This window comes from Octopus bimaculoides, chromosome 29, assembly GCF_046866305.1.
Source record: "Octopus bimaculoides isolate indiv1 chromosome 29, ASM4686630v1, whole genome shotgun sequence".
Classification (NCBI taxonomy): domain Eukaryota; kingdom Metazoa; phylum Mollusca; class Cephalopoda; order Octopoda; family Octopodidae; genus Octopus; species Octopus bimaculoides.
In genome coordinates, this window is record NC_142956.1 from 5,305,615 (window position 1) to 5,332,086 (window position 26,472).

A 26,472-nucleotide genomic window follows, 5' to 3' on the forward strand; every position below is an offset into this window, starting at 1 on the left:
AGGAACGGCGAGCCAAACCCGACAGCCGCAAAGACCACCACTAGATATTGATGGTCAACTCTATGAAACGATTTAGATTAGTCAAAATTGGTCATAGCAGTGCCCCTGAAGGAAATCTACTTACCCTCTCTAAGGTATAGCGTATAAGGTAAAGACTGTCGTGAATTGACCTACGTGGTTTGTGCCTACAAAACAAGTCCACCCAACCTTTTTGCTAATGCCTTGGCCAAAATCTTCAGTTCTGCGTTAAGCAGAGTGATGGGCCTAAAATTATCAATTACACCCCACCTTGTTTTCGTCATTTCTTAGCAGCGTTATAATCCCCCGGCTCACAGACTTGGGTATACACGTGTTCTGCTTCCAGTTGATATAGACGCATGCAAGTAGGTGCCCAAACAAATCTGGCATAGCGTAATACAGTTCCTAGAGAAGACCATCTAGTCCCGGCGACTTGCCCCCGCCGGAGTCCGACAATGCTTCTTCCACTTCTGTAGTCTTGTTTCGGTAGTAACTACTAAATCTATTCTATGCAACACGAGGTCGTCAAGGAGGCACATTTGCTGCCATTCCGACCCGAGGCCACGTATATTTATGCAACCTAAATTTTCTTACCTTTAGAGGAGAGTGGAGGTTAATCCCGCATCCACTTTCCATGCATCGTGTTTTGTTAGGCTTTTGAAAGTTTTTGGTACAGGTGGGAGGAAAAAGGTTTTTGAAATGGTTCAATGTCTTCAGTGAATGAATGTTTAAAAAATGTATACCTAATAGATTTGATAGAACTCGATGGGAGATGGAATGTTGGGGTTCCGTGATTCTTGGTTTGGTTTTATTGAGAAATTTTCTGTTACTTGCATTGGTTCGTTATTGTTTATGCCTGTGATGCTAAATGCGTGTTTGGGGGTCCAGGTGAGGCAGATTTGGGGTTTTCTGTGCTTGTGGTGGATGTGGTCGTATTATTGTCTATGGAAGCTGGGCGGGGCTCTTACTTTTTCTGCTTTTTTTGTGTGATGGTAGTCCAATCTATTTCTTGGGTTTGCTGAGCTTCAGACTCTGGCACCGCTCTTTTGGTAGATTTCGGGTTTCCTTCAGAGCTGTTGGCTGGGTTTCCGCTATCTTCTTTGTTTCCATTGCATTGTGCTTTTATCGGTTGGTTATGAGTGTCGTTTTAGCCGTTGGTATAGGTGCTGTTGGGGGAGAGCATCCTATATGGCCCTTTTTGCCATACTTACAGCTGCGCAACGTTTGCCGCTCCACCATGACACTTAATTTGGTGTCTTCACCAATTAAAATTGAGTCCGGAATTTTTCCAAGTCGGTATGGGCTGCTTGGATTACTATATCGAATCCCTACCCTGCCAGTTTTGCTGGTGAAATTTGGTTGCTTGAAGGATGGTGATCTTGTCTTCTAATCCGAATATTAGAGCTGCCTTAGGCCATTGAACATCAACTTCTGGTAGTACTTCTACATTTATCTTGGAAGTACGTCCTCCAAGGTATATTGTAGGTGAACCAGATCAGCCGATTTGAGCGTGGTTGTTGAATGTTGCCTGGCTTTCTCTTCAGTGTTTGCATATTACCTCCAAGGTAACGAACTGTCCTCCTCTTTTTATATATGTAGTATCCTGCCATATGGGTTGTAAACACTTCTGTATTGCCTCATTGTAGGCCATATCAATCTGTTTGTTTTTTATCCAAAAAGGTTTTATATATGACAGTTTTCTGTGTGGTGTGGATGACTTCCATGGACGGGGTTATTTTTATATTGGGTCCCTCCCTCTTGAAGGCCCTTGTACTTTGCTAGTTCGTCTTTCTCGATACTTACATCTTCTTATGTGACACTAACGACTGGTGCAAAATTGAATGTTTTACTTTTCGTTTTCTTTTTATCCATGTCTTCCATTTGAATAGTATCTCCCGGTAACAGCAAACCTTCAATTAAATCGTTGAGTCTTATGGCATCTCCTATGAAGTCTTCCACATTGGAATGCCTGCTCATTGAAAAATAATCATAGGTTACCCCACTTCAAGCAAGGGAAAATGTAACTTAGCGGTTGGGAATAAGAGGCCGATAGAATAAGTACTAGCCTTACAACGAATAAGTCCTAGGGTCGATGTTTTCGAATAAACGTGGTGCTGCTGTATGGCCGCGGAAAAATTGCTGAAAGAACTCAATGAATAAATGAATGTACATATACGTTACATATGCATAAACATATATATTTGTATATGTGTGTGTGTGTTTGTGTGTGTGTGTGTTTGTGTGTGTGTGTGTGTGTGTGTGTGTGTGTGTATCTCTATCTCTCTGGCGATCTATCTACCTACATATCCGGCTATAGAGTGATAGAAAAATTGATTGAGGGATAGAATGATAGGGAGATAGACGTCCCCTGTTTCAGTTTACTCTTCTTTATCTTTTCCATATTTCTCCCTATCTACTCGTCTTTAATTTTCTTCGTTTTCTCATCCTCCTCATCATGATCACAAGGATTAGTTGCAGTCTCAATAATCATCATCATCATCATCATCCTCGTCGTTGTTGTAGTTGACATCATCATCATCGTCATGACCATCATCGTCATCTTCACCTTCATTATCATCCTTATCACTCATAAACCAGAGCTGCATTGCGAGCAGACCGAAACAACTTCACCACCTCTAAATCGGTCACCACCAATGTCATCATTATAATCATTATCGCCTTCATCATCACTTAACATAATTACATCCCTCATCATTATTTTCATCACATTCTTAACTCATCATTTTCATAGTCATATTCAATTAATTCTTTCACTTATATTTATATTACTTCTATTTCTGCATCTAATTTGTTGGACGTAATATTTGAAATTTATGACAAATCTCTTCTCTTTTTCAGACTTCTAAACAATAATAAAATCGTCAAAATTGAAAATGGGTCGTTTGTAAATCTTCCAGCCTTAAATTATTTGTAAGTTGGAACAGTTTTGCTGATACTATTTCCTTGACTATATATTTCCACATTCTTAATATCTTTCCATACTTCTTTCTTAACATTCGTCTGTCCCTCTATAACTCACATTCTCTCTCTATATATGTGTATGTGGACATGTGTGTGACAATGTGCTTGGTCATAAGTGTTCGGATTCTACATCATCACTGTTTGGTGTTTTGTGTAAAGTGTGTGTATGGGTATGTGTATATTTGTGCATGAAATATGACGAAAAATATGTAGTCCTTTATTGTTTCGTCTTGGGCAGGAAATATTAAGCAGAGCATAAAACATTTTACGAAGTGAAAAAACACGGACCGAAGAAAATTTGGTAGTGTTGCAATGTGAAAATGGGTGCTAGATGTTTAACAAGTTTGTACAAATGTATATGCTGATTGGTCTTACCAAGCGCAAACACCAACATTGGTTAAATACATGGATACGAAAGAAAATCAAGATGTTGCTATTTGGAAAGAAGAGAAAGAAGAGAGCACTTTTGATATAGCACAAAGATACTTAAATCATGTATACAGGCTGTTAAACTGCACTTCCGAACAGCAGGTAACATGATCGGCCCGTCTCTGAGCATATTGTTCAAGTATCAGAAACAGAATTATGCTGTACTAATATTACACAATGAAATCACTGGAGAGCGAAAAGTGGTTGCCAATATAAATGTTTATAATAATCGACACAATTTCAAACCAGGGAATAATAATAATAATAATAATAATAATAATAATAATAATAATAATAATAATAATAATAATAATAATAATAATAATAATAATAATAATGATAATAATAATAATAATAATAATAATAATAATAATGATAATAATAATAATAATTATAATAATAATAATAACAGCAACAAGAACAACAACAACAGCAATAATAATAACAACAACAACGACAACAACAACACCAACAACAACAACAACAACCACAATAATAATAATAATAATAATAACAATAATAATAAAAATATTAATAATAATAATAATGATAATAATAATAATAATAATAATAATAATAATAATAATAATAATAATAATAATAATAATAATAATAATAATACTGGGCTAAACTAAATGCGAAAGAAATAGACGGAGAAAAATCCCAGCAATGGCTGAGAAGCTCAGGACCCTAAAGCAGAGACTGAAGGATTTTTAATTGCTGCACAAGACCAAAGCCTCCCCACCAGAAATTACCAAAAACACATAATGAAAAGAAATATAACAAGTAACTGTAGAATATGTGGAGATCGACAAGAAACAATAAATCATATTATCTCTGGCTGCCCAGTCCTGGCTAAGAAGGAATATATCCACAGACACGACAGAGCTGGGACCTATATACACTGGAAGCTATGCCAACACTATGGAATAACAACAGAAAAAAAGATGGTATAAACACACGCCAGAAAAGGTCACAGAAAACGAGAAAGCAACCATACTCTGCGATATGCCAATACACACAGATAGAGAAATTAAGGCAAATATACCAGATATAGTTGTCAAAGATCATGAAGAAAAAAAATGCTTTCTAATTGATGTATCAATACCAGCAGATAACAACGTTTCTCTAAAAGAAATGGAAAAACTTTCAAAATACAACGACCTGGAAATAGAGATAACTCGAATGTGGAATCTAAAAACAGAAATAATAAAAACATATTTAGAAAAATACATAACAAAAACACCAGGACTTACAAATATATATAACATACAGAAAATTGCACTACTGGGTACTGCACACATTCTACGCAAAACACTTTCAATACAGCAAACATGAGAGCACCACAGCAAACCACAGCACATACCCAAGGTGCACAGAGCTGCGCTCGGTAGTGAAGTGAAAGCACGTTATAAAAATAAAACTAGTGAACAATAATAATAATAAGCAATACAGTGATTTCATCAGGATGCAATTTGGCCTTGATAAATGTGTAAAAGCTACCTTAATCAAAATAAAAATGACAGAAACATCCAATGATAGTTTTAAAGTATTGATCGGTTCGATCCTGCTTCTTGATTTTGCTCTTCTTGTATTTATCCTGCAATAAAATTTTTTGTGAACCTTTCCATCATGATGGAATATTTGATTCCGTTCCACAAAATAACCCCTAGGTATTTGTATCTCTCCACTGGTTCTAACAGTTCTAATGACATTCTGCTGGACAAGATTAACATTAGATGTTTCTGTCATTTTGTTCTTTGATAAAGATAGCTTTTGCACATTTATCGTGGCCAAATTGCATCCTGGTGCCATCACTGAATCGTTTAACAACCGCTAGTAAGTCCTGTTGTAGTTGGTCATATTGCATCGTTGTGTTAGCACTGAATCGTTTAACAATCCTTACTAACCCTTGTAGTTGTTAGTCAAAGCCCTGTAGCTGTTGGTCAAATGCTTGTAGTTGTTGTTCAAAACCCCGTAATTTTTGGTGAAAGCCCTGTCATCGTTGTTGAAAGCCCTGCAGTTGTTTGTCAAATCCCTATATTTCTTGCTCAAAACACCGTTGTTTTCGGTCAAAGCCCTGTCGTTGTTGGCCAAAGCCCTTTCATTGCTGCTAAAAAGCCCGGTCGTTGTTGAAGAAATCCCTGCCGTTGTTGGTCAAAGCCCTGTCGTTGTTAAACACAATTCTGTAGTCTTTTGTCAAAGCCCTTGTGTTATTGGTGAAAGGCATGACGTTTGTAAAATCCCTGTCGTTGTTGGTTAAATCCTTGAAGGTTTTGGGCATTATTATTATTATTATTATTCAGTAGTTTTATTTTTATAACGTGCTTTCACTTCACTACCGAGCGCAGCTCTGTGCGCATTGGGTATGTGCTGTGGTTTGCTGTGGTGCTCTTATGTTTACTGTATTGAAAATGTTTTGCGTAGGATGTGTGCAGTACCCAGTAGTGCAATTTTTTGTATGTTATATATATTTGTAAGTCCTGCTATTTTTGTTATGTATTTGTCTGAATATTTTTTTATTATACCTAAGGCACCTACTATGATAGGAATTGTTTCTGTTCTTAGATTCCACATTCGAGTTATCTCTATTTCCAGGTCTTTGTATTTTGAAAGTTTTTCCATTTCTTTTAGAGAAACGTTGTCATCTGCTGGTATTGATACATCAATTAGAAAGCATTCTTTTTCTTCATGATCTTTGACAACTATATCTGGTGTATTTGCCTTAATTTCTCTATCTGTGTGTATTGGCATATCCCAGAGTATGATTGCTTTCTCGTTTTCTGTGACCTTTTCTGGCGTGTGTTTATACCATCTTTTTTCTGTTGTTATTCCATAATGTTGGCATAGCTTCCAGTGTATATAGGTCCCAGCTCTGTCGTGTCTGTGGATATATTCCTTCTTAGCCAGGACTGGGCAGCCAGAGATAATATGATTTATTGTTTCTTGTCGATCTCCACATATTCTACAGTTACTTGTTATATTTCTTTTCATTATGTGTTTTTGGTAATTTCTGGTGGGGAGGCTTTGGTCTTGTGCAGCAATTAAAAATCCTTCAGTCTCTGCTTTGAGTCCTGAGCTTCTCAGCCATTGTTGGGATTTTTCTCTGTCTATTTCTTTCGCATTTTGTTTAGCCCAGTATTTACCATGTAGGGGCTTTTCTTGCCATCGTTTTATCATGGTCCGTTGCTGTTCTAGTTTTAGTTTGGATTTCATTTGTTTTATAGCTTTTGTTGTTTCTTCTTCTTCTTCTTCGTATTTGTTAGGTATTATGATTTCTTGTTTGTATTTGTCAGCTTCCTTAAATACTGAAAACAGTTTTTTGTTTTGCTCGTGTTTTGTGGCTATTTGTATTAGTTTCCCTTGCTTCTGGAGTAGGTATTTTTGCAGTCCTATGGTGGTTATTTTATAATAGTTTTCTAGCTGTATAAGACCCCTGCCACCTTCTGTGCGTTGTATATATAGCCTTTCTATGTCAGATTTTGGGTGGTGCATCCTATATCCTGTCATTATTTTTCTTGTTTTCCTGTCTATTTTACATAGTTCGTTTAGTGTCCAGTTAAGGATGTTGTAGCTGTAGCTTATAACTGGGACAGCTAAAGTGTTGATACCCATTATCTTGTTTTTAGCATTGAGCTCTGTTTTTAGTATTGATCTAACTTGTCTATAGTACTCTTTCTTTATTTTTTCTTTCATTTGTGTATGTTGTATCCTATCTAGTTCATTGACTCCTAAATACTTATATGGTTGGCTTTCGTCTAGTTCTCTTATTTCATTGGCTTTATCTAGTGTTATATTGCTACTTTTAACTAATTTTCCTCTTTTCAGGGTTGCTTTGGCACATTTTTCTAATCCGAATTTCATTTCTATTTCCTTGGTAAAGCCGTGTACTGTCTGTAGTAGTGTTTCTAGCTCTTTGTCGTTGTTTGCATATAATTTTAGGTCATCCATATATAGAAGGTGGCTGACTGTTTTTCCATAGCATTTGTAACCGCATCCAGTTCTATTTAGCAATTATGTTAAAGGTGTGAGTGCCAGGCAGAACAGGAGTGGAGAGAGCGTGTCTCCCTGGAATATTCCTCTTCTAATGGGGATGGCTTTCGTTTTCACAAGTCCCTCTTTTGTTTGGAGCTGTAGTACTGTCTGCCATTTGTTCATTGAGTGCTCTATGTATTTTATGATAATTGGTGCCACCTTGTTTATGGCTAGTGTTTCCAGAATCCACGTGTGGGGAACACTGTCGAAAGCCTTTTGGTAGTCCACCCAGGTCATACTGAGGCCTTTCTTCTTTCTGCGGCTGTCTTCAGTTATGGCTGTATTGATCAATAATTGATCTTTACAGCCGTATGAGCCCTTGCAGCATCCCTTCTGCTCTTCTGGAAACAGGTTGTTATTTTCCAGGTGTTTACTCAATCTCTGCGATATTATTGCAGTAAAGGCTTTGTAGATCGTAGGGAGACAGGTTATAGGTCTATAGTTTTGTGGTTTCTCCGTTTCCGTGGATTTGGGGATTAAGATGGTTTTCCCTTTTGTGAGCCATTCAGGCATTGTCTCTGGATCTGCTAGTATGTTGTTAAAGTTTTCTGCCAGCTTTTTATGCATTGCTGGCAGGTGTTTTAACCAGAAATTGGGGATCTTGTCGTGTCCAGGTGCCTTCCAGTTGCTTAGTCTTTGCAGTGTCTGGGTGACCTCTTCAGTTGTTATAGGGGCCCAGAGTTGTTCAGGTGCTAAGTTCGTTGTTTTAATGGTCCTTTTTTGGGGTTGTTGCTTCACCGACCATATTTGTTTCCAGAATTTCTCTAGTTCTTCTGCTGTTGGTGCTGAAGTAATGTCTATTTTATTTTTACCCAGTTCTTGGTAGAGTTTTTTGGGGTTGGATTTGAACTGTTTGTTTTGTTCAAAGAAACGTTGGCGTTTCTTATACCGGCGGATCCTCTGTGCTTTGGCAAGGATGTCTTGCTTTAGTTTTTCTTTTGCCTCAGGTAAGTCTTTTTCTGTAATGCTGTATTTGTACAGTATTTTTGTTTTCTTCTTGTTACTTAGTAGTGTTGATTGTTTACTAATTTCGTTGAGAATCGATAAATCTTTTCTCTTTTTTTAAATTTTGTGCTGGATGTTATTTATCCACAAGGTCTGTTTGGGTGGTAGAACTCCTGTTCGGATGGGTTTGAGGGAGTATCCTGCTTCTTTTGTGGCTGCAGTGGCTGCCGCATATATCATGTCATTTAGCTCAGTGATATTGCCTGTTGTTTCTGTGGTTGTTAGTTCCGTGACGGCCAGGTTTATGCTATTTATTATTGATGTTGTTTTATTGTCTATTTTGATTTTTGGGAGATATAATCTGTGGTCCATTCTAAGATCTGTGGTTTTCAGTTCTTCGGGTATTTTCATTTTCATAGAATCGTAATTATTAGGTTTCCCTTCGTTATTTCCAGGCTTTATATTTGTTTTACCTTCCTTTTCATTCATATGTTTGTCTGTGGTGTTCTGGATTGCTGCTTTTTGTACACTATTATACTGCTGTGAAATACGCGTGAAATAGGCGTGAAATAGGCGTGTAGGATCGAAATGTGTTCCTCACGTGTCCATTTATGCCGTTTTGGTTTTGTTTGCGGGACATGAGGAACAACGTCCGGCCCTTTATTTTGACGGTCGTCGTTTTCGTAGGGTACCGGTTCGTTTATTTCTGCTGTCAGATTGTTTTGCACGTTCATATCTTCGTACTTTTTTCTTAACAAGCTTACAGTACGTACTTCCCGGTTGTTATTTTTGGGTGAAATAATACCGGTGTTATTTAATATGTTTGTAATTTTTTTGTATATGGTGGTTTGGGGTTCGAAGATGGTCTGATTTTGATGTAACACGTGTGTTTACGATCGCTGTGCGGGTAGTGGAGGTATCAAGTTAAAATACATCATTATATTTGGAAAAATAGAGATACATTTCAATGAGTATTACTTACTCGGATATAGTCGAACCCTTTATCAGCTATTTTTTGTATATGGTGTTTGGGTTTGGGGATGGTCTGTATTTTGATGTAACACGTGTGTTTACGATCGCTGTTCGGGTAGTGGAGGTATCAAGTTAAAATACATTATTATATTATCATTATTATTATTATTATTATTATTATTATTATTATTATTATTATTATTATTATTATTATTATTATTTTTATTATTATTATTAATATTATTATTATTATTATTATCATTATTATTATTGTGTCAGAGAGCAGTTCATGGCATCAAAGTCAAACTGGGGTAAAATATACGAAGCCATTATACCCATCATGACTATCCGTCTGATAAGGGTACACCAGGCACATGCATCAGAACCATATGTGCGTGACATGGTGATCTCGTATCAAGATAAACAGCGCATGACTTCGCAGGTGGGGCCCAGTTAGAATTTTCTTCAGTTCGAGTATCCTATCCCGCTCAAAAGGTCCCTAAATAAGGTTTGTTTACGGATGTTGCGCAAAATACCCATGTTTCCAAAGGTGAATTATTCAAACACTAAAGAATTCCTCGCAACACATGGCTATGGTGCTCCCCCACTACTTCTGCTCATGATCAGAGATGCACATATGGTCAGCCACCAAGGCACATAGTCAACTGGTTAAGGTCAAACAAATCTGTGGTATTAAGCAGAATATTTGCAGTAGCCCATCTTTTATACCAAGACAAAACAAAGTGCATGATAACACTTCCAATCGATTAAGATCAGAAGTCATGAGAGCCACTGCCTGGTACTGCATCAGGGCATTTATTATTATTATTATTATTATTATTATTATTATTATCATTATTATTATTATTATTATTATTATTATTATTATTATTATTATTATTATTATTATTATTATATTATTATTATTATTATTATTATTGTTATTATTATTATTATTATTATTATTATTATATTATTTTGACTTTTGTTTTGCATTTGTACAAGTTGGATCCAAGTCTCAACCAGAGACCTCAAGAGGCAAGTTAGAAGTTCATGTAGGTGTTATGCCTAGGGTACCATATATTTAGATTTGTACATAGTGTTGTTGTAGAGAATGTTTAAGAAACCATAAGAAAATTATGTGATAATTTTAAAATTTGAGATCACGTAGACAGTATTTTACGTAGGATATGGGCACTTCCCATGAGCACTACCTTCTGAACTTCAGCCATTTTGGGGTTTCCTGGTATCTGAGCTAGGTAGTAATCAGCCCGTTTCGCTGTCATTCCCAGGGCACCTATGACAATAGTTATTGTTTTAGTCTCATATATTTTTGATGTTGATGAAATTTTAACCCGAACATAACATTATTTGTAATTCAACGGTACAACAGTGTAAGACTACCCTTTCATATATACTTACATTGTGATTTCTGCAATGTGGTGCATGAATTGTCAAGTAAACGAGACGCATCTTTGCCTCCACTGATTCACTTGCAAAGTGATGAGTAAAATTATTTCGTTGCAGACCTCCTTTGAGTCTTTTTATTATCACTGCGACACACATAGTCCCCAGTTGGTAACATTGATTTCAAGGCCTTCCCAGATGAGAGACTGGCATTCCACTTCATGTCTATGTTCCATGCTGGCATGGATTGGAGAGTTATTAATGTAGAAATATGGTATCGTAGCTACTAACAGTTGAGGGTTGCGTAGTCTAGACGGCGTTTTTAGATTTCATTATTCTCTTTAACCCGGGCAAAGCCGGGTATTTCTGCTAGTTATTATTATTGTTATTATTATTATTATTATTATTATTATTATTATTATTATTATTATTACTGTTGTTGTTGTTGTTGTTATTGTTATCATTATTATTATTATTATTAGTATTGTTGTTGTTGTTGTTGTTATTGTTATCATTATTATTATTATTATTATTATTATTATTATTATTATTATTATTATTGTAATTATTATTATTATTATTATTATTATTATTATTGTTATTATTATTATTATTATATTATTTTGACTTTTGTTTTGCATTTGTACAAGTTGGATCCAAGTCTCACCCAGAGACCTCAAGAGACAACAAGTTAGAAGTTCATGTAGGTGTTATGCCTAGGGTGCCATCATTTGGATTTGTAGTGTTTTGTTCTAGTGAATGTTTAAGAAACGATAAGAAAATTAGGTGTTTGTTTTAAAATTTGAGATCACATAGACAGTATTTTACGTAGGATATGGGCAGTTCCCATGAGCACTATCTTTTGAACTTCAGCAATTTTGGAGTTTCCTGGTATCTGAGTTTATTATTATTATTATTATTATTATTATTATTATTATTATTATTATTATTATTATTATTATAAGTGTGATGTTTAACTTGTATTAGTACAAGTTGACTCCGAGCTTCACCCTGAGATATCGAGACACATAAAGTTAAAATTTCAAGTTGGTGATATGCCTAGGGTGCACATATTTGGTTTTGCACAAAGTAGTTTTCTAGAGAATGTTCAAGAAAACAAGAAACTTATAATTTTCTTTCTAAATTGGAAATTACATAGACAGTATTTTACGTAGGTTATGGGCAGTGCCCACGAGCACTAATTTCCGAGTTTTGGAATTTCTACCATGCTTATATTTTCTGCTATCTGAGATAGGTAGCAATAAATCTTAGGGCACCTACGATTAGCGATATTGTTTTAGTCTTCAGGTCCCACATTTTGACAATTTCTATCTCTAGATCTTTATACTTGCTCAGTTTTTGGTAGGTCTTGACCGATACATTTATATCAATTGAGACATTTATATCAATGAGGTGGCACAATTTTTGCCTTAAGACTTTCAGTATAATGTACGTCTATTCACATCTGTCTTCCTCTATCTTTGAATGGTGAAGTTTCAGATGTGGGAAATGTGGTCGTTTTCAAGCACAGGAGGTGGTTTGTGTTCCCATAATTTTTTTATCATGGGGCAATTGCAAGTTTTTTTGCAAACTACCCAGTTGATATACTGTGCTGCTCTATCATACCTGTTGAGATACTCTGTAGGAGCAGTCCTTATCAGTAAGAATATCTAATGCAGCTGTTTTACTATAGGTTTTCATTCGTTTAGGTTTTACTGTGCTTGTTTCCTGTACATCTAATTCTGGGGTTTGTTGTGTTTGGAATTCCTTTAGATATTTCTTCACCAGCTTTGTTACTGAGTATGATGTTCTCTTGTTTTCGTACTTTAAAACGGGTTTTATCTTTAAAATGGGTTTTAGGCGAATTGTGAATATCTTCATTGTTAATTTCAGTCGTGAAAGTATACGACTACACTCTTTTCTTGGCAGGTAAAGTCTGTCTATATCTGCCTTAGGGTGGTACATTCTATGCATTGTAAACAATGTCAGATATCGTCCATATTGAAACTGTACCTCAAGACCAATATGGCTAAAGTATACATCTCTTCAATCTTCTTTCTTGCATTCAGCTCTGTCTTCAGAATTGCACTTACCCTGCGATAACATTTTCTTCTGATCCTTTCCATCATCATTGAATGTTTGATTCTATCACATTCAAATACCTCGAAGTATTTGTACCCATCCGCTGGTTCTAACACTTCCACGACATTTTGTTGGTCAAGATTATCGTTGGTTGTTTATACCATTTTCCCTTTGATTAATGTAGCTTTTGCACATTTGTCGAGGCCAAATTTCATTCTGATGTCATTCCTGAATTATTTAATAATTGGAAATAACCCAGTAGTTGGTCATTTTTTGCAACGAGCTTTAAATCATCCATGTTTAAGATATGATTTATATTTATATGAAACATTTTATATTGTACAACCTTGAGCAATATCGAGAGAGGTATTAAGGTTATGCACAAGAGGAGCGGTGATAGACGGTCACCTTGGTATATACCACATGAAATTCTTACATCTTTTGCCTTGCAAGATTCATTGCCACTATTCAAAGTAAGTGTGGCTCTCCATGAACTCATACTTACAGACAAGAAATTTCACAGACGAGGTGCTATTTTATAAATTTACAGACATTACTTAATCCAGCTAAGTGGTAGACTATCAAAAGCGTTATTATAGTCTATCCAGACCATCGACAAATTCTTGTGTTGTTATTGACAATCTTCTATGTACAGGGGTTGGGCAAAATAATGGAAACACCTTAAAATTTCAAACAAATTAATTTTAATATGGGCCAGAACCGCATTTGACTATAATTATAGCTTTGTGCTGCTCCCGGCGAACAGTTTTTGTGGAAACTGGGTTCTGGTATATTTTTGGGAGCTGTACTCTTGTGATTCTTTCTAACAATTCGAGTAAGAGTCCGGCAGTCTAACAATTTGACATCTTTGAAATTCCGATAGATCTATCATTTTAATTAATTTTAATTACCTTTTTTTGATGATATCTAAAAAGAAACATAAATTTTAAGAAAACATATTAACCAACACTACTAATAAATAAAAAGACAAAATATATATATGCGTTTGACAGTTTATGGGTCTATAATGTTTTGGTTCATTTGTTTCTTCAGTTTTTGGTAGTGGGAATGTAACACTATTAACTAACCAATAGGGAACCATACTAGGTTATTGCAAAACATTGTAGTAAAGTGTTATTAGCAGTGCATCATTCTCTGGGAAGGCATTCAAACAGAACTTAAGAATTTTATCTTACCCTGGAGACTTCCATTTGTTTGATTTCCTGAGAGCTGATCATACATCGTCTCCCTTTAGACTCTCCCGCCTTTTCTTTTCTATGGAGTCTAAGTCAGCAGATATTCTATCAATTCAAGAGACCTTTTTATTGTATGTTTTCTCATTCCCAATTTTTATTCCAAAATTCATGCACTTCTATGAGAGAAGAGACTTTACTGTATCTGGTATTTTCCCTATCCCCCTGCAAAATGTTTTTGGGTTATTTTTTAACATTTCGTCCTTGAAGAATCTCACGCTCCCTTCATACCATGCTCTGCGGGCAGATGTAGCACATACTTTTTGCTTAATAATCTCTTTGGTGGGAACGATTTGAACTATGGTTTTTATATTCTACTTTTCCATTAATTTTCGATATTAAGTCTTAATAACTTATTATTTCCCCTTGACCAATTTTCATTATTTATCTTTTGGTCATTTGATGACGGGCGTGGACGTCCATCTGTTGTAATATGTCGGTTGTAGGGTATTTCCAGCTCGTGTGTTTCGGGAGGTCTTGTATGATGATGATGATGATGATGATGATGATGATGATGATGATGAGGATGATGATAATGATGATGATGATGAGGTTGATGATGATACGAATAAATGCCCTGATGCAGTACCAGGCAATGGTTCTCATGGCTTTTGAACTTGACTGATTGTAAGTGTTAAAATGCACATTGTTTTGTCTTGATATAAAAGTTGGGCTACAACAAATATTCTGCTCAATATCACATACATGCTTGTCAGTTGCTTGACCTCAACCTGTTGAGCATATGCCTTAGTGGCTGACGATATGTGTATCTCTGATCATGCGCAGAAGTAGTGGCAGAGCATCATAGCCATGTGTTGATAGTAATTCGTTTGGGTTTGAATAATTAAACGCCGGAAACATGGGTGTTTTGTTAAACAATAACAACAGCAGCAGCATCCGCGACAACAACGATAATAATAATAATAATAATAATAATAATAATAATGATAATAATAATAATAATAATGATAATAATAATAGTAATAATAATAATAATAAGCCTCCCAGCAAGAAATGATCATTCTCTGGCTGCCCAGTACTGGCTGAAAAGGAATATATTCATAGATACGACAGGGTTGGGACCAATATACACATATATAGAAGTTATGTCAACACTATGGAATGACAAAAGAAAAAGTTGGTATAGAAACATCCCAGAAAATGACACGAAAATGAGAAAGTAACAATAGATTAGGATGCCAATAAATACTGAGAAATACTAACACCCCGGATAGAGTTGTCAAAGACTACGTAGAGAAGAAATGCTTTCTAATTGATGTATCAATACAAACAAAGTAGAAACTTTCAGAAAGATCTGGAAATAAAGTAAGAGCACTACTAGGCACCACACACATCCTACGAAAATCACTTTCAATAGAGTGAAAATAAGAGCACCGCAACAAACTACATCACATGCCCAAGGCACACAGATCTGCGTTCGGTAGTGCAGTGAAAGCACGTGATTGAAATAAGACTACTGAATAACGCGCTGTTTATCTTGATTCGAGATCACCATGTCACGCACATATGGTTCTGACGCATGTGCCTGGTGTACCCTTATCAGACGTGTTGTCATGATGGGTATAATGGGCTTCGAATATTTTAACCCAGCGTCACTTTGATGGCATGCACTGCGCTCACACTCAATAATAATAATAATAATAATAATAATATTAATAATAATAATAATAATAATAATAATAATAATAATAATAATAATAATAATAATAATAATAACGAAGATTACACCGTGGACGTTTAACATGTGAGAAAGATAAATCACTGCTCCAAAATTAACCAAAAAATATCGGAAATAAGGACATCACATGGAGCCAAAAATAGCTGACAAAGGGTTGGACTATATCTGAGTAAGTAATACTCATTGAAATGTATTTCTATTTTCCCAAATATGATGATGTATTTTAACTGGATATCTACGCAACTGGCACAGTAAACGTAAACACGCTTGTTAAATCAACACCAGGCCATATCCGGCCCCAAATACCATGTACAAAAAAATTACAAACAGATTAAATAATACCGGTATTATTCTACCCAAGAATAACAACCGAGAATTGCATACTGTAAGCTTGTTACGCAAAAAGTACGACGACGTACACGTGCAAAACAATCTGACAACAGAAATGAACGGACCGGTACACTACGAAAACGATGACCGTCAAAATAAAATGCAGGGCGTTGTTCCTCATGTCCCGCAAACAAAACCAAAACGGCATAAATGGACACGTGAGGAATATATTTTCGATCCTACACGCCTATTTCACAGCAGTGCTCTACCCAAAAAACGAAAACGCAACAACACATACATATAAAGTATAGAAGAAAAATAATCTAAATAAAGACCTCGATAACACAATGAACACTAACAAACTAGCTAACATAAGAAGATATATTCTAAAAGCCAAAAAAAATATCAGAAATAGAAATAGAACAATTGAAAGGAAAAATACATCAGGAAAATCTAGATAGTAGTCACACAGCAATGCCAAATAATAATATAAACACTGAGATAGCAAAACACGAGGACAAACGTAACATTCCCGGCAAAAACGAAGTAAACAAAAAACAACAAACTCAGACCGTTGAGATGTATAATAATGTACACAAAGTACCAATCCAGAACACCACAGACAAACATATGAATGAAAAGGAAGGAAAAACAAATCTAAAGCCTGCGAATAACGAAGGAAAACCTAATGATTATGATACTATGAAAATGAAAATAACCGAAGAACTGAAAACCACAGATCTTAGAATGGACCACAGATTATATCTCCCAAAAATCAAAATAGACAATAAAACAACATCTATAATAAATAGCATAAACCTGGCCGTCACGGAACTAACAGCCACAGAAACAACAGGCAATATCACTGAGCAGGATACTCCCTCAAACCCATCCGAATAGGAGGTCCACCACCAAAACAAACATTGTGGATAAATAATATCCAAAACAATATTAAAAAAAGAGAAAAGATTTATCAATTCTCAACGAAATTAGTAGACAATCAACACAACTAAGTAACAAGAAGAAAACAAAAATACTGCACAAATACAACATTACAGAAAAATACTTACCCGCGGCAAAAGAAAAGCTAAAGCAAGATATCCATGCCAAAGCACAAAGGATTCGCCGGTATGAGCAACGCCAACGTTTCTTTGAACAAAACAAACAGTTCAAAACTAACCCCAAAATATTCTACCAAGAACTGGGTAAAAATAAAATAGACATTACTGCAGCACCAACAGCAGAAGAAGTGTAAGAATTTTGGAAACAAATATGGTCGGTGAAGCAACAACCCCAAAAAAGGACCATTTAAACAACGAACTTAGAACTTGAGCAACTCCGGACACTTATAACAACTGAAGAGGTCACCCAGGCACTGCAAAGACTAAGCAACTGGAAGGCACATGGGCACGACAAGAGCCCCAACTTTTGGGTAAAATACCTGAGAGGAATGCACAAAAAAGCTGACTGAAAACTTTAACAACATACTAGCAGGGCCAGAGAAAATGCCTGAATGGCTCACGAAAGGGAAAACCACCTTAATTCCCAAATCCACGGAAACGGAGAAACCACAAAACTACAGACCTATAACCTGTCTCCCTACGATCTACAAAGACTTTACTGCAATAATATCGCAGAGATTGAGTAAGCACCTGGAAAATTACCATCTGTTTCCAGAAGAGCGGAAGGGATGCTGCAAGGGCTCATACGGCTGTAAAGATCAATTATTGATCAATAAAGCCAAAGCTGAAAACAGCCGCAGAAAGAATAAAGGCCTCAGTATGGCCTGGGTGCACTACCAAAAGGCTTTCGACAGTGTTCCCCACAGGTGGATTCTGGAAACTCTAGTCATAAACAAGGTGGCACCAATTATTATAAAATACATAAGGTACTGGATGAACAAATGGCATACAGTGCTACAGCTCGAAACAAAAGAGGGACTTGTGAAAACGAAAGCCATCTCCATTAGAAGAGGAATATTCCAGGGAGACACGCTCTCTCCACTCCTGTTCTGCCTGGCGCGCACACCTTTGACTGTATTGCTAAATAGAACTGGATGCGGATACAAATATTACGTCAAAACAGTCAGCCACCTTTTATATATGGATGCCATAAGATTATGCGCTAAAAATGACAAAGAGCTGGAAACACTACTGCAGACAGTACATGGCTTTACCAAGGAAATAGATATGAAATTCGGATTAGAAAAATATGCCAAAGCAACCCTGAAAAGAGGAAAATTAATTAAAATTAGCAACACCACACTAGATAAAGCCAATGAAATATGAGAACTAGACGAAAGCCAGCCATACAAATATTTAGGAGTCAATGAACTAGATAGGATACAACACACACAAATGAAAGAAAACATAAAGAAAGAGAACTATAGACGAGTTAGATCAATACTAAAAACAGAGCTCAATGTTAAAACAAGATAATAGGTATTAACACTTTAGCTGTCCCAGTTATAAGTTACAGCTACAATATCCTTAACTGGACACTAAAAGAACTATGTAAAATAGACAAGAAAACAAGAAAAATAATGACAGGATCTAGGAGTCACCACCCAAAATCTGACATAGAAAGGCTATATATTCAACGCACAGAACGTGGCATGGGTCTTATACAGCTGGGAAACTATTATAAAATAACCACCATAGGACTGCAAAAATACCTACTTCAGAAGCAAGGAAAAGTAATACAAATAGTCACAAAACACGAGCAAAACAAAAAAAATCTGTTTTCAGTATTTAAGGAAGCTGACAAATACAAACAAGAAATCATAATACCTAACAAGTACGAAGAAGAAGAAGTAGAAACATCAGAAGCAATAAAACAAATGAAATCTAAACTAAAACTAGAACAGCAACGGACCATGATAAAACGATGGCAAGAAAAGCCCCTACATGGTAAATACTGGGCTACACTAAATGCGAAAGAAATAGACAAAGAAAAATCCCAGCAATGGTTGAGAAGCTCAGGACGCAAAGCAGAGACTGAAGGATTTTTAATTGCTGCACCAAAGCCTCCCCACCAGAAATTACCAAAAACATATAAGAAAAAGAGACATAACAAGTAACTGTAGAATATGTGGAGATGGATAAGAAACAATAAATCATATTATCTCTGGCTGCTCAGTCCTGGCAAGAAGGAATATATTCAGAGACATGACAGAGCTGGGACCTATATACACTGGAAGCTATGCCAACACTATGGAATAACAACAGAAAAAAGATGGTATAAACACACGCCAGAAAAGGTCACAGAAAACGAGAAAGCAGCCATACTCTGGGATATGCCAATACACACAGATAGAGAGATTAAGGCCAATGGACCAGATATAGTTGTCAAAGATCATGAAGGAAAAAAATGCATTCTAATTGATGTATCAATACCAGCAGATGACAACGTTTCTCGAAAAGAAATGGAAAAACTTTCAAAATACAAAGACCTGGAAATACAGATAACTCGAATGTGGAATCTAAAAAGAGAAACAATTCCTGTCATAGTAGGTGCCTTAGGTATAATAAAAAATATTCAGACAATTACATAACAAAAACACCAGGACTAACAAATATAACATACAGAAAATTGCACTACTGGGCACTGCACACATCCTACGCAAAACACTTTCAATACAGTAACCATAAGAGCGTCACAGCAAACCACAGCACATACCCAAGGCACACAGAACTGCACTCAGTAGTGAAGTGAAAGCACGTTATAAAAATAAAACTACTGAAGTATAATAATAATAGTGTGCAGCGCTCAAGTGAAAAGCTTTTAGAACAAGCCACTCAAATACTACATTGATATAAGCACTGACTCTCCACAATCTATGAATTACTCTGAGAAGGGAGAAAGTATAAGCCATATTGTGAGTGAGTACTGTAAACCTGCACATCACGAATATAAAAAGAGACACAACAATGTGACCAGATATGTCCGCTGGCTGTTGTGCGGTTAAGCAAACGTGGAGAGAACCGAATAATTGTATGAACACAATCCAGAGGGAGTAATGGAAACGAACATTTCAAAATAGTCTGGGATATTAACATGCAGTGCGACGAAATCATAGACGGGCGAAGACTAGATATCTTACTCATCCATAAAGATGAAAAAGAAGTTAAGATAATAGATATTGCAATACTAGACGATTTGAGGGTGAAATGTAAGGAAACAGAAAATATTGAGAAATCCCAGTTACTATGGTTATGGTGCATGAGGAAACTTATGGTGATACCAGTGGTAATTGTGGACTTAGGAACAGTTTCCAAGAGCTTTGAAAACATATTAAGAATATTGGATCTGCTGACAGGCTCGAGGCGATGTAGAAAACAGCATTGTTGTGTACAGCTGGCTTTCTTATGAGAGTATTGTCTCTTTGAGTCACAGGAGAAGGCGCTACTTGAAAACTTTGGTAATTTATTGTTGCCAACTTTCAAGTAAAAATAAACGGTAATCAAGAAATATGGAGAGTCATTCATAATAGACAATGATGATGATAATAATAATAATAATAATAATAATAATAATAATAATAATAATTATAATAATAATAATAATAATAATAATAATAATATTTCACTTCTACCCGAAGTAGAAGATAAACGTAACTTGCGGGTTGTTTTATAAAAGGGTAAACAATAATAAAAGATCGATTAACAACAAAACCGGTCAATAAATTGGAAACATACTAAGATTGTACAAAAAACTCCATACGTAACGCAACTCCTTAACCATCATCATTTTCCACCGTACTAAACAGACTATAGGCGATAGGTCAGCCTTCTTCGCCACATCCTCTATCTCAACCGTCACATTTCTTTTCAAATGGTATTTAAAAACTTTATAAGGGCCTGAACGTCTTCCGCACAGCGCTAACCATTTCACCATCGCTCTTCCTCGTTCTTCTCCATATAAACGTTTCCAACACGTGATCATTTACTTTGAGTACCGGAAGGCTTTTGTAAATTACAGCGTTCGAGCTTCTGAAGATGAACACCAAATCAGTGTCATTCAGGTCAGCCGCCAAATATTGGCATTCACCTAATCGCCACGGCTCTGTGATCCATTCGTACAGAATTCTTTATTCATCCTTTCTATGATGAACCATGTGAGTAGGAATTTGTAATGGATAGATCTGTTTGATAAGGTATATATCTGAGCATCATCTATCAGAGCATCGACGACACGCAGCAACCTTTCTGATTACACGAGGTCGAAAATCGTCAGATCTGCAGTGAGGAGGGTTTCGGGCCTGAACATTTTAAAACATTACCCTCGTTCTAGTTCATTCGAAGCAGCGCCACCACACCCCTTTTAGCAGGGACCAGATTACTCCTGTTTTGCTATCCGTTATGGTAAAGACCCTCGAATGTGTCTGGCATAAAAAATATATCATTTAAGGCAGATCATCCTGCCCCTGTGACATCTACCTCGTGCATCTAGTCATCGATTGTCGAATTTTGTCAGAGGCTACCTGCCATTCGCAGAACTTTACTTTTTCATTCAAGGCAGTAAAGTGCATACCCATCCGCGACTCACTCACCTCAACGATTATTTGGGCAATTTCCTCCAGAAAAACTGCAAATATCTACAGATTCATCAAACGAGAAATTGTAGCTATTTATCGTCTTGTAGCTCACTCTCCCCAGCTCTTCCTTCATTCCATTATATCTCAGACTATGATACCTGGCATATCGTTGAAACATAGCACAACCGTAAATCTCACCGCCAGCTCTTCAATCGCAGACGATTTTCTAGATTACCAGTTAGCCTTGATTTTACTCTAGAACGAGTTTTCATTATTTCATTACAAGATCTAATCCATTCTAAACTCATAGCTCTTTGCAGGCGTAATCACCGCTGGTTATTCATAATTGATCAGGTCGAATCATGTAACTATTTATTTAATTTGCACTATGCAAATATCGTGCGTTCAGTTTGCGGTAACCATATTCCTATGTAACTCAACTTCGTTGATCATATAACAAACATTTCTAATCTTCGTAGCCGACAAATTTGGATGATGCACATCCTAGGTTACGACTACCTACAAGTTTACTAGTTTCCTTTAGAAATGAAATCAACGACCCGATGTTGTCTTCCCCCAGCAACGGACCATGATAAAACGATGGCAAGAAAAGCCCCTACATGGTAAATACTGGGCTAAACTAAATGCGAAAGAAATAGACAGAAAAATCCCAGCAATGGCTGAGAAGCTCAGGACTCAAAGCAGAGACTGAAGGATTTTTAATTGCTGCACAAGACCAGAGCCTCCCCACCAGAAATTACCAAAAACACATAATGAAAAGAAATATAACAAGTAACTGTAGAATATGTGGAGATGGACAAGAAACAATAAATCATATTATCTCTGGCTGCCCAGTCCTGGCTAAGAAGGAATATATTCACAGACACGACAGAGCTGGGACCTATATACACTGGAAGCTATGCCAACACTATGGAATAACAACAGAAAGAAGATGGTATAAACACACGCCAGAAAAGGTCACAGAAAACGAGAAAGCAACCATAATCTGGGATATGCCAATACACACAGATAGAGAAATTAAGGCAAATAGACCAGATATAGTTGTCAAAGATCATGAAGAAAAAAAATGCTTTCTAATTGATGTATCAATACCAGCAGATGACAACGTTTCTCGAAAAGAAATGGAAAAACTTTCAAAATACAAAGACCTGGAAATAGAGATAACTCGAATGTGGAATCTAAAAAACAGAAACAATTCCTATCATAGTAGGTGCCTTAGGTATAATGAAAAAATACTCAGACAAATACATAACAAAAATACCAAGACTTACAAATATATATATCATACAGAAAATTGCACTACTGCGTACTGCACACATTCTACGCAAAACACTTTCAATACAGTAAACATAAGAGCACCACAGCAAACCACAGCACATACCCAATGCGCACAGAGCTGCGCTCGGTAGTGAAGTGAAAGCACGTTATAAAAATAAAACTACTGAACAATAATAATAATAATCATAATAATAATAATAATAATAATAATAATAATAATAATAATAATAATAATAATAATGCTAATAATGATAATAATAATATTAATAATTATAATAGTGTAGAAACGTGTAACGAAAGTATTGATAAAAGACAGATATATCTAAAACCGTGCTATGGTTGCGGAGATCTGCATTTTAGGACGGATTTCCCCTTTAAAGCTAAAGTGTTTTTAGTGCTGTATAATCGGGCACAGATTGTCAATATGTTGGTTGAAGAAAAATGTGAACAATGAGAAACCAAAGAAAGTCTTCTCAACAAAATTAAATTATACAATAGAAAACCGAAAATGCCAATATATACCGGTGCAGGCGTATCGATAATTAATACGTCAATATGGATTAAGTTAGTAAGGCCGGTATACCAAAAATAATAAGATATTTCCCGGTGTATCGGGGGAAGGAGTTCAATTCTTGGGCGAAATTTCGTCATAAAAAAAAAACTTAGAGAAATGACGCGGAGAAGTTAAATAATGGTATCTAAACATACAATAAATCTGTTCAGTACAGATTTAATGGAAGGATTGGACCTGTGAGATCCACCATTGAATTCATTATGTAATAAGGTAAACGTGTCACAGTCCGTGTCATATAATGCGTTCGAAAAGTTCAAATTAAAATTAAGGAAGATATAAACCGATGTCTTCTCGGAAGGAACTCGGAGCGTGTAAAAAAATCACAGTAATATATTAGTGGAAACAAAATACTGTTCCGGTGTTCAAACCGAAAAGAAATGTGCCTTTTGTGGAGTTAAGTCAAGTTGAGAAGGAAATAAAAAGATTGGAAAACATGGGGTAATTGAAAAATTAGACTACTCAGAGTAGGTGGCTCCCACTGTATATATGAATAAAGAAAACAACAAAATAAGAGAGTTCTGGCTCAAACCAGAGTACTGGACCAAACTGGGGTACTGGACCAAACCAGACAACTAACATTTTTACCGGTCCGTCCGTCCATCGTCCAATGATGGAGTTTGGTGATATCGACATGCCCCTCCAAGTGCCGGGTTGCAAGCTGACCGACTTATCCCAGTTAATTTTTGCCCCTGCCACTGCTTCGTAGCCCCTTCAGGCCTTACCTACCCACTGTAGGTGTTCGACCCGGGATATGATGACGGTGATGTCTGCATACACAAAAACAGATTTTCCACATCTTGGACGCAAATGTAATGACTCTTTACAGGGCATACCACAATTTGTTGTTAATAATGATACCAGTTAATGCCCTCATCACTAACTGCCTAACCCGGTTCCTGTAGGCTTCACAGGCCAAAAGCGACCTGTTTAACTTCCAGTAACCTGATCACTGTCTACACATACTATCTAAGTCAAATCTGTAGGTTACAGACTATGATCACTGTGATTGACAATATGATGTTGTGGACAACTATCTATGTTCTTATCTTTAATTCGAACAATAATCCTGTGTAGATAAGATCTGGAAGACCTATCGTTATTCGCCCATGTCCACAATGGAACGTCCAGGTGATCGAGTGTGAATCGTTCTGCAACACAATCTACGAGTGCGTCGCAGCTTGTGTTAAAATCCCCTAACAACACTAAAGTGTTCAACGTTCCTAGAAAATTCTCTAGGCTTCTAAATAGTCAGACTTCCCTGCTCCGCAAGAAGTGTAGACAACGATCAACTTAAAGATTTACCGCTGCTGTGCGTCACATCAAAGATGACTATCCTGCCCTCCAATTCTTATCTCTAAATTCTTATCTCTAAATCCAGATTTTTCCTGAGTAGAACTGCAACCCCTCTTTACCTTCCAGGTTGGCATGGAGAAATAAATTTCTCGTAGCAATTTAGCAGGGGTGAAAAAGCCTGCAGCCCACTCAGTCTTGTTTCAGTAGTAACTACTAAATCTATTCTATGCAACCCGAGGTCATCAAGGAGACACCTTTGCTGCCATTCCGACCCGAGGCCACGTATATTTATTCAACCTAAGTTTTCTTACCTTTAGAGGAGAGTGGAGGGTAATCCCCCATCCACTTTCTTTGCGTCGTGTTTTTTCGGGCTTTTAAAAGTTTTTGGTACAGGTGGAATGAAAAAGGTTTCTGAAATGGCTCAATGTATTCAGTGCCTGAATGTTTAAAACATGTATACCTAATAGAATTGATAGAACTCGATGGGAGATGGAACGTTGGGGTTCCCTGATTCTTGGTTTGGTTTACTTGAGAATTTTTCTGTTATTTGCATTGGTTCGTTATTGTTAGAGTTTATGCCTGTGATGCTAAATGCGTGTTTGGTGATCCAGGGGGAGGCGGTTTGGGGTTTTCTGTGCTTGTGGTGGATGTGTTCGTATCATTGGCTATGGAAGCTCGGCGGGGCTCTTACTTTTTCTACTTTTTTGTGTGATGGTAGTCCAATATATTTCCTGGGTGTGCTGAGCTTCAGACACTGGCACCGCTCTTTTGGTAGATTTAGGGTTTTCTTCAGAGCTGTTGGCTGGGTTTCCGCTATCTTCTTTGTTTCCATTGCATTGTGCATTTATCGGTTGGTTATGAGTGTCGTTTTAGTGGTTGGTATAGGTGCCGTTGGTGGAGAGCATCCTGCTCTTATATGGCCCTTTTTGCCACACTTACAGCTGAGCAGCTCTTGCCCCTCCACTATGACCCTTAACTTGGTGTCTTCAGCAATTAAAATTAAGTCCGGAATTTTTCCAAGTCGGTATGGGCTGCTTGGATTACTATGTCCAATCCCTGCTCTGCCAGTTTTGCTGGTGAAATTTGGTTGCTTGAAGGATGGTGATCTTGTCTTCTAATCCGAATATTAGAGCTGACTTAGGCCATTGAACATCAACTTCTGGTGGTACTTCTACCTTTATCTTAGAAGTACGTCCTCCAAGGTATATTGTAGGTGAACCAGATCGGCTGATTTGAGCGTGGTTGTTGAATGTTGCCTGGCTTTCTCTTCAGTGTTTGAATATTACCTCCAAGGTAACGAGCTGTCCTCCTCTTTTTATATATGTAGTATCCTGCCATATGGGTTGTAAACACTTCTGTATTGCCCCCTTGTAGGCCATATCAATCTTTTTGTTTTTTATCCAAAAGGTTTTATATATGACAGTTTTCTGTGTGGTGTGGATGACTTCCCCAGGCGGGGTTATTTTTATATGTGTCCCTCCCTCTTGAAGGCCCTTGTACTTTGCTAGTTCGTCTTTCTCGATACTTACATCTTCTTATGTGACACTAACGACTGGTGCAAAATTGAATGTTTTATTTTTCGTTTTCTTTTTATCCATGTCTTCCATTTGAATAGTAT

At 36.6% G+C, this 26,472-nt stretch overlaps 2 protein-coding genes across 2 annotated transcripts in view; one reads left to right on the forward strand and one right to left on the reverse strand.

Moving 5' to 3' along the window:
* LOC149130311 (adhesion G protein-coupled receptor G6-like) overlaps nucleotides 1-26,472 on the reverse strand; it is a 564,593-nt gene that overhangs the window by 280,378 nt on the left and 257,743 nt on the right. The gene's annotated exons all lie outside the window — the stretch shown is intronic.
* Nucleotides 1-26,472, forward strand: part of LOC128251222 (uncharacterized) — a 61,057-nt gene that overhangs the window by 25,232 nt on the left and 9,353 nt on the right. The window contains exon 3 of the mRNA XM_089345700.1: nucleotides 2,878-2,949. Within this exon, the coding sequence (XP_089201826.1) occupies nucleotides 2,878-2,949 (72 nt within the window). The remainder of the gene's footprint in view (nucleotides 1-2,877; nucleotides 2,950-26,472) is intronic.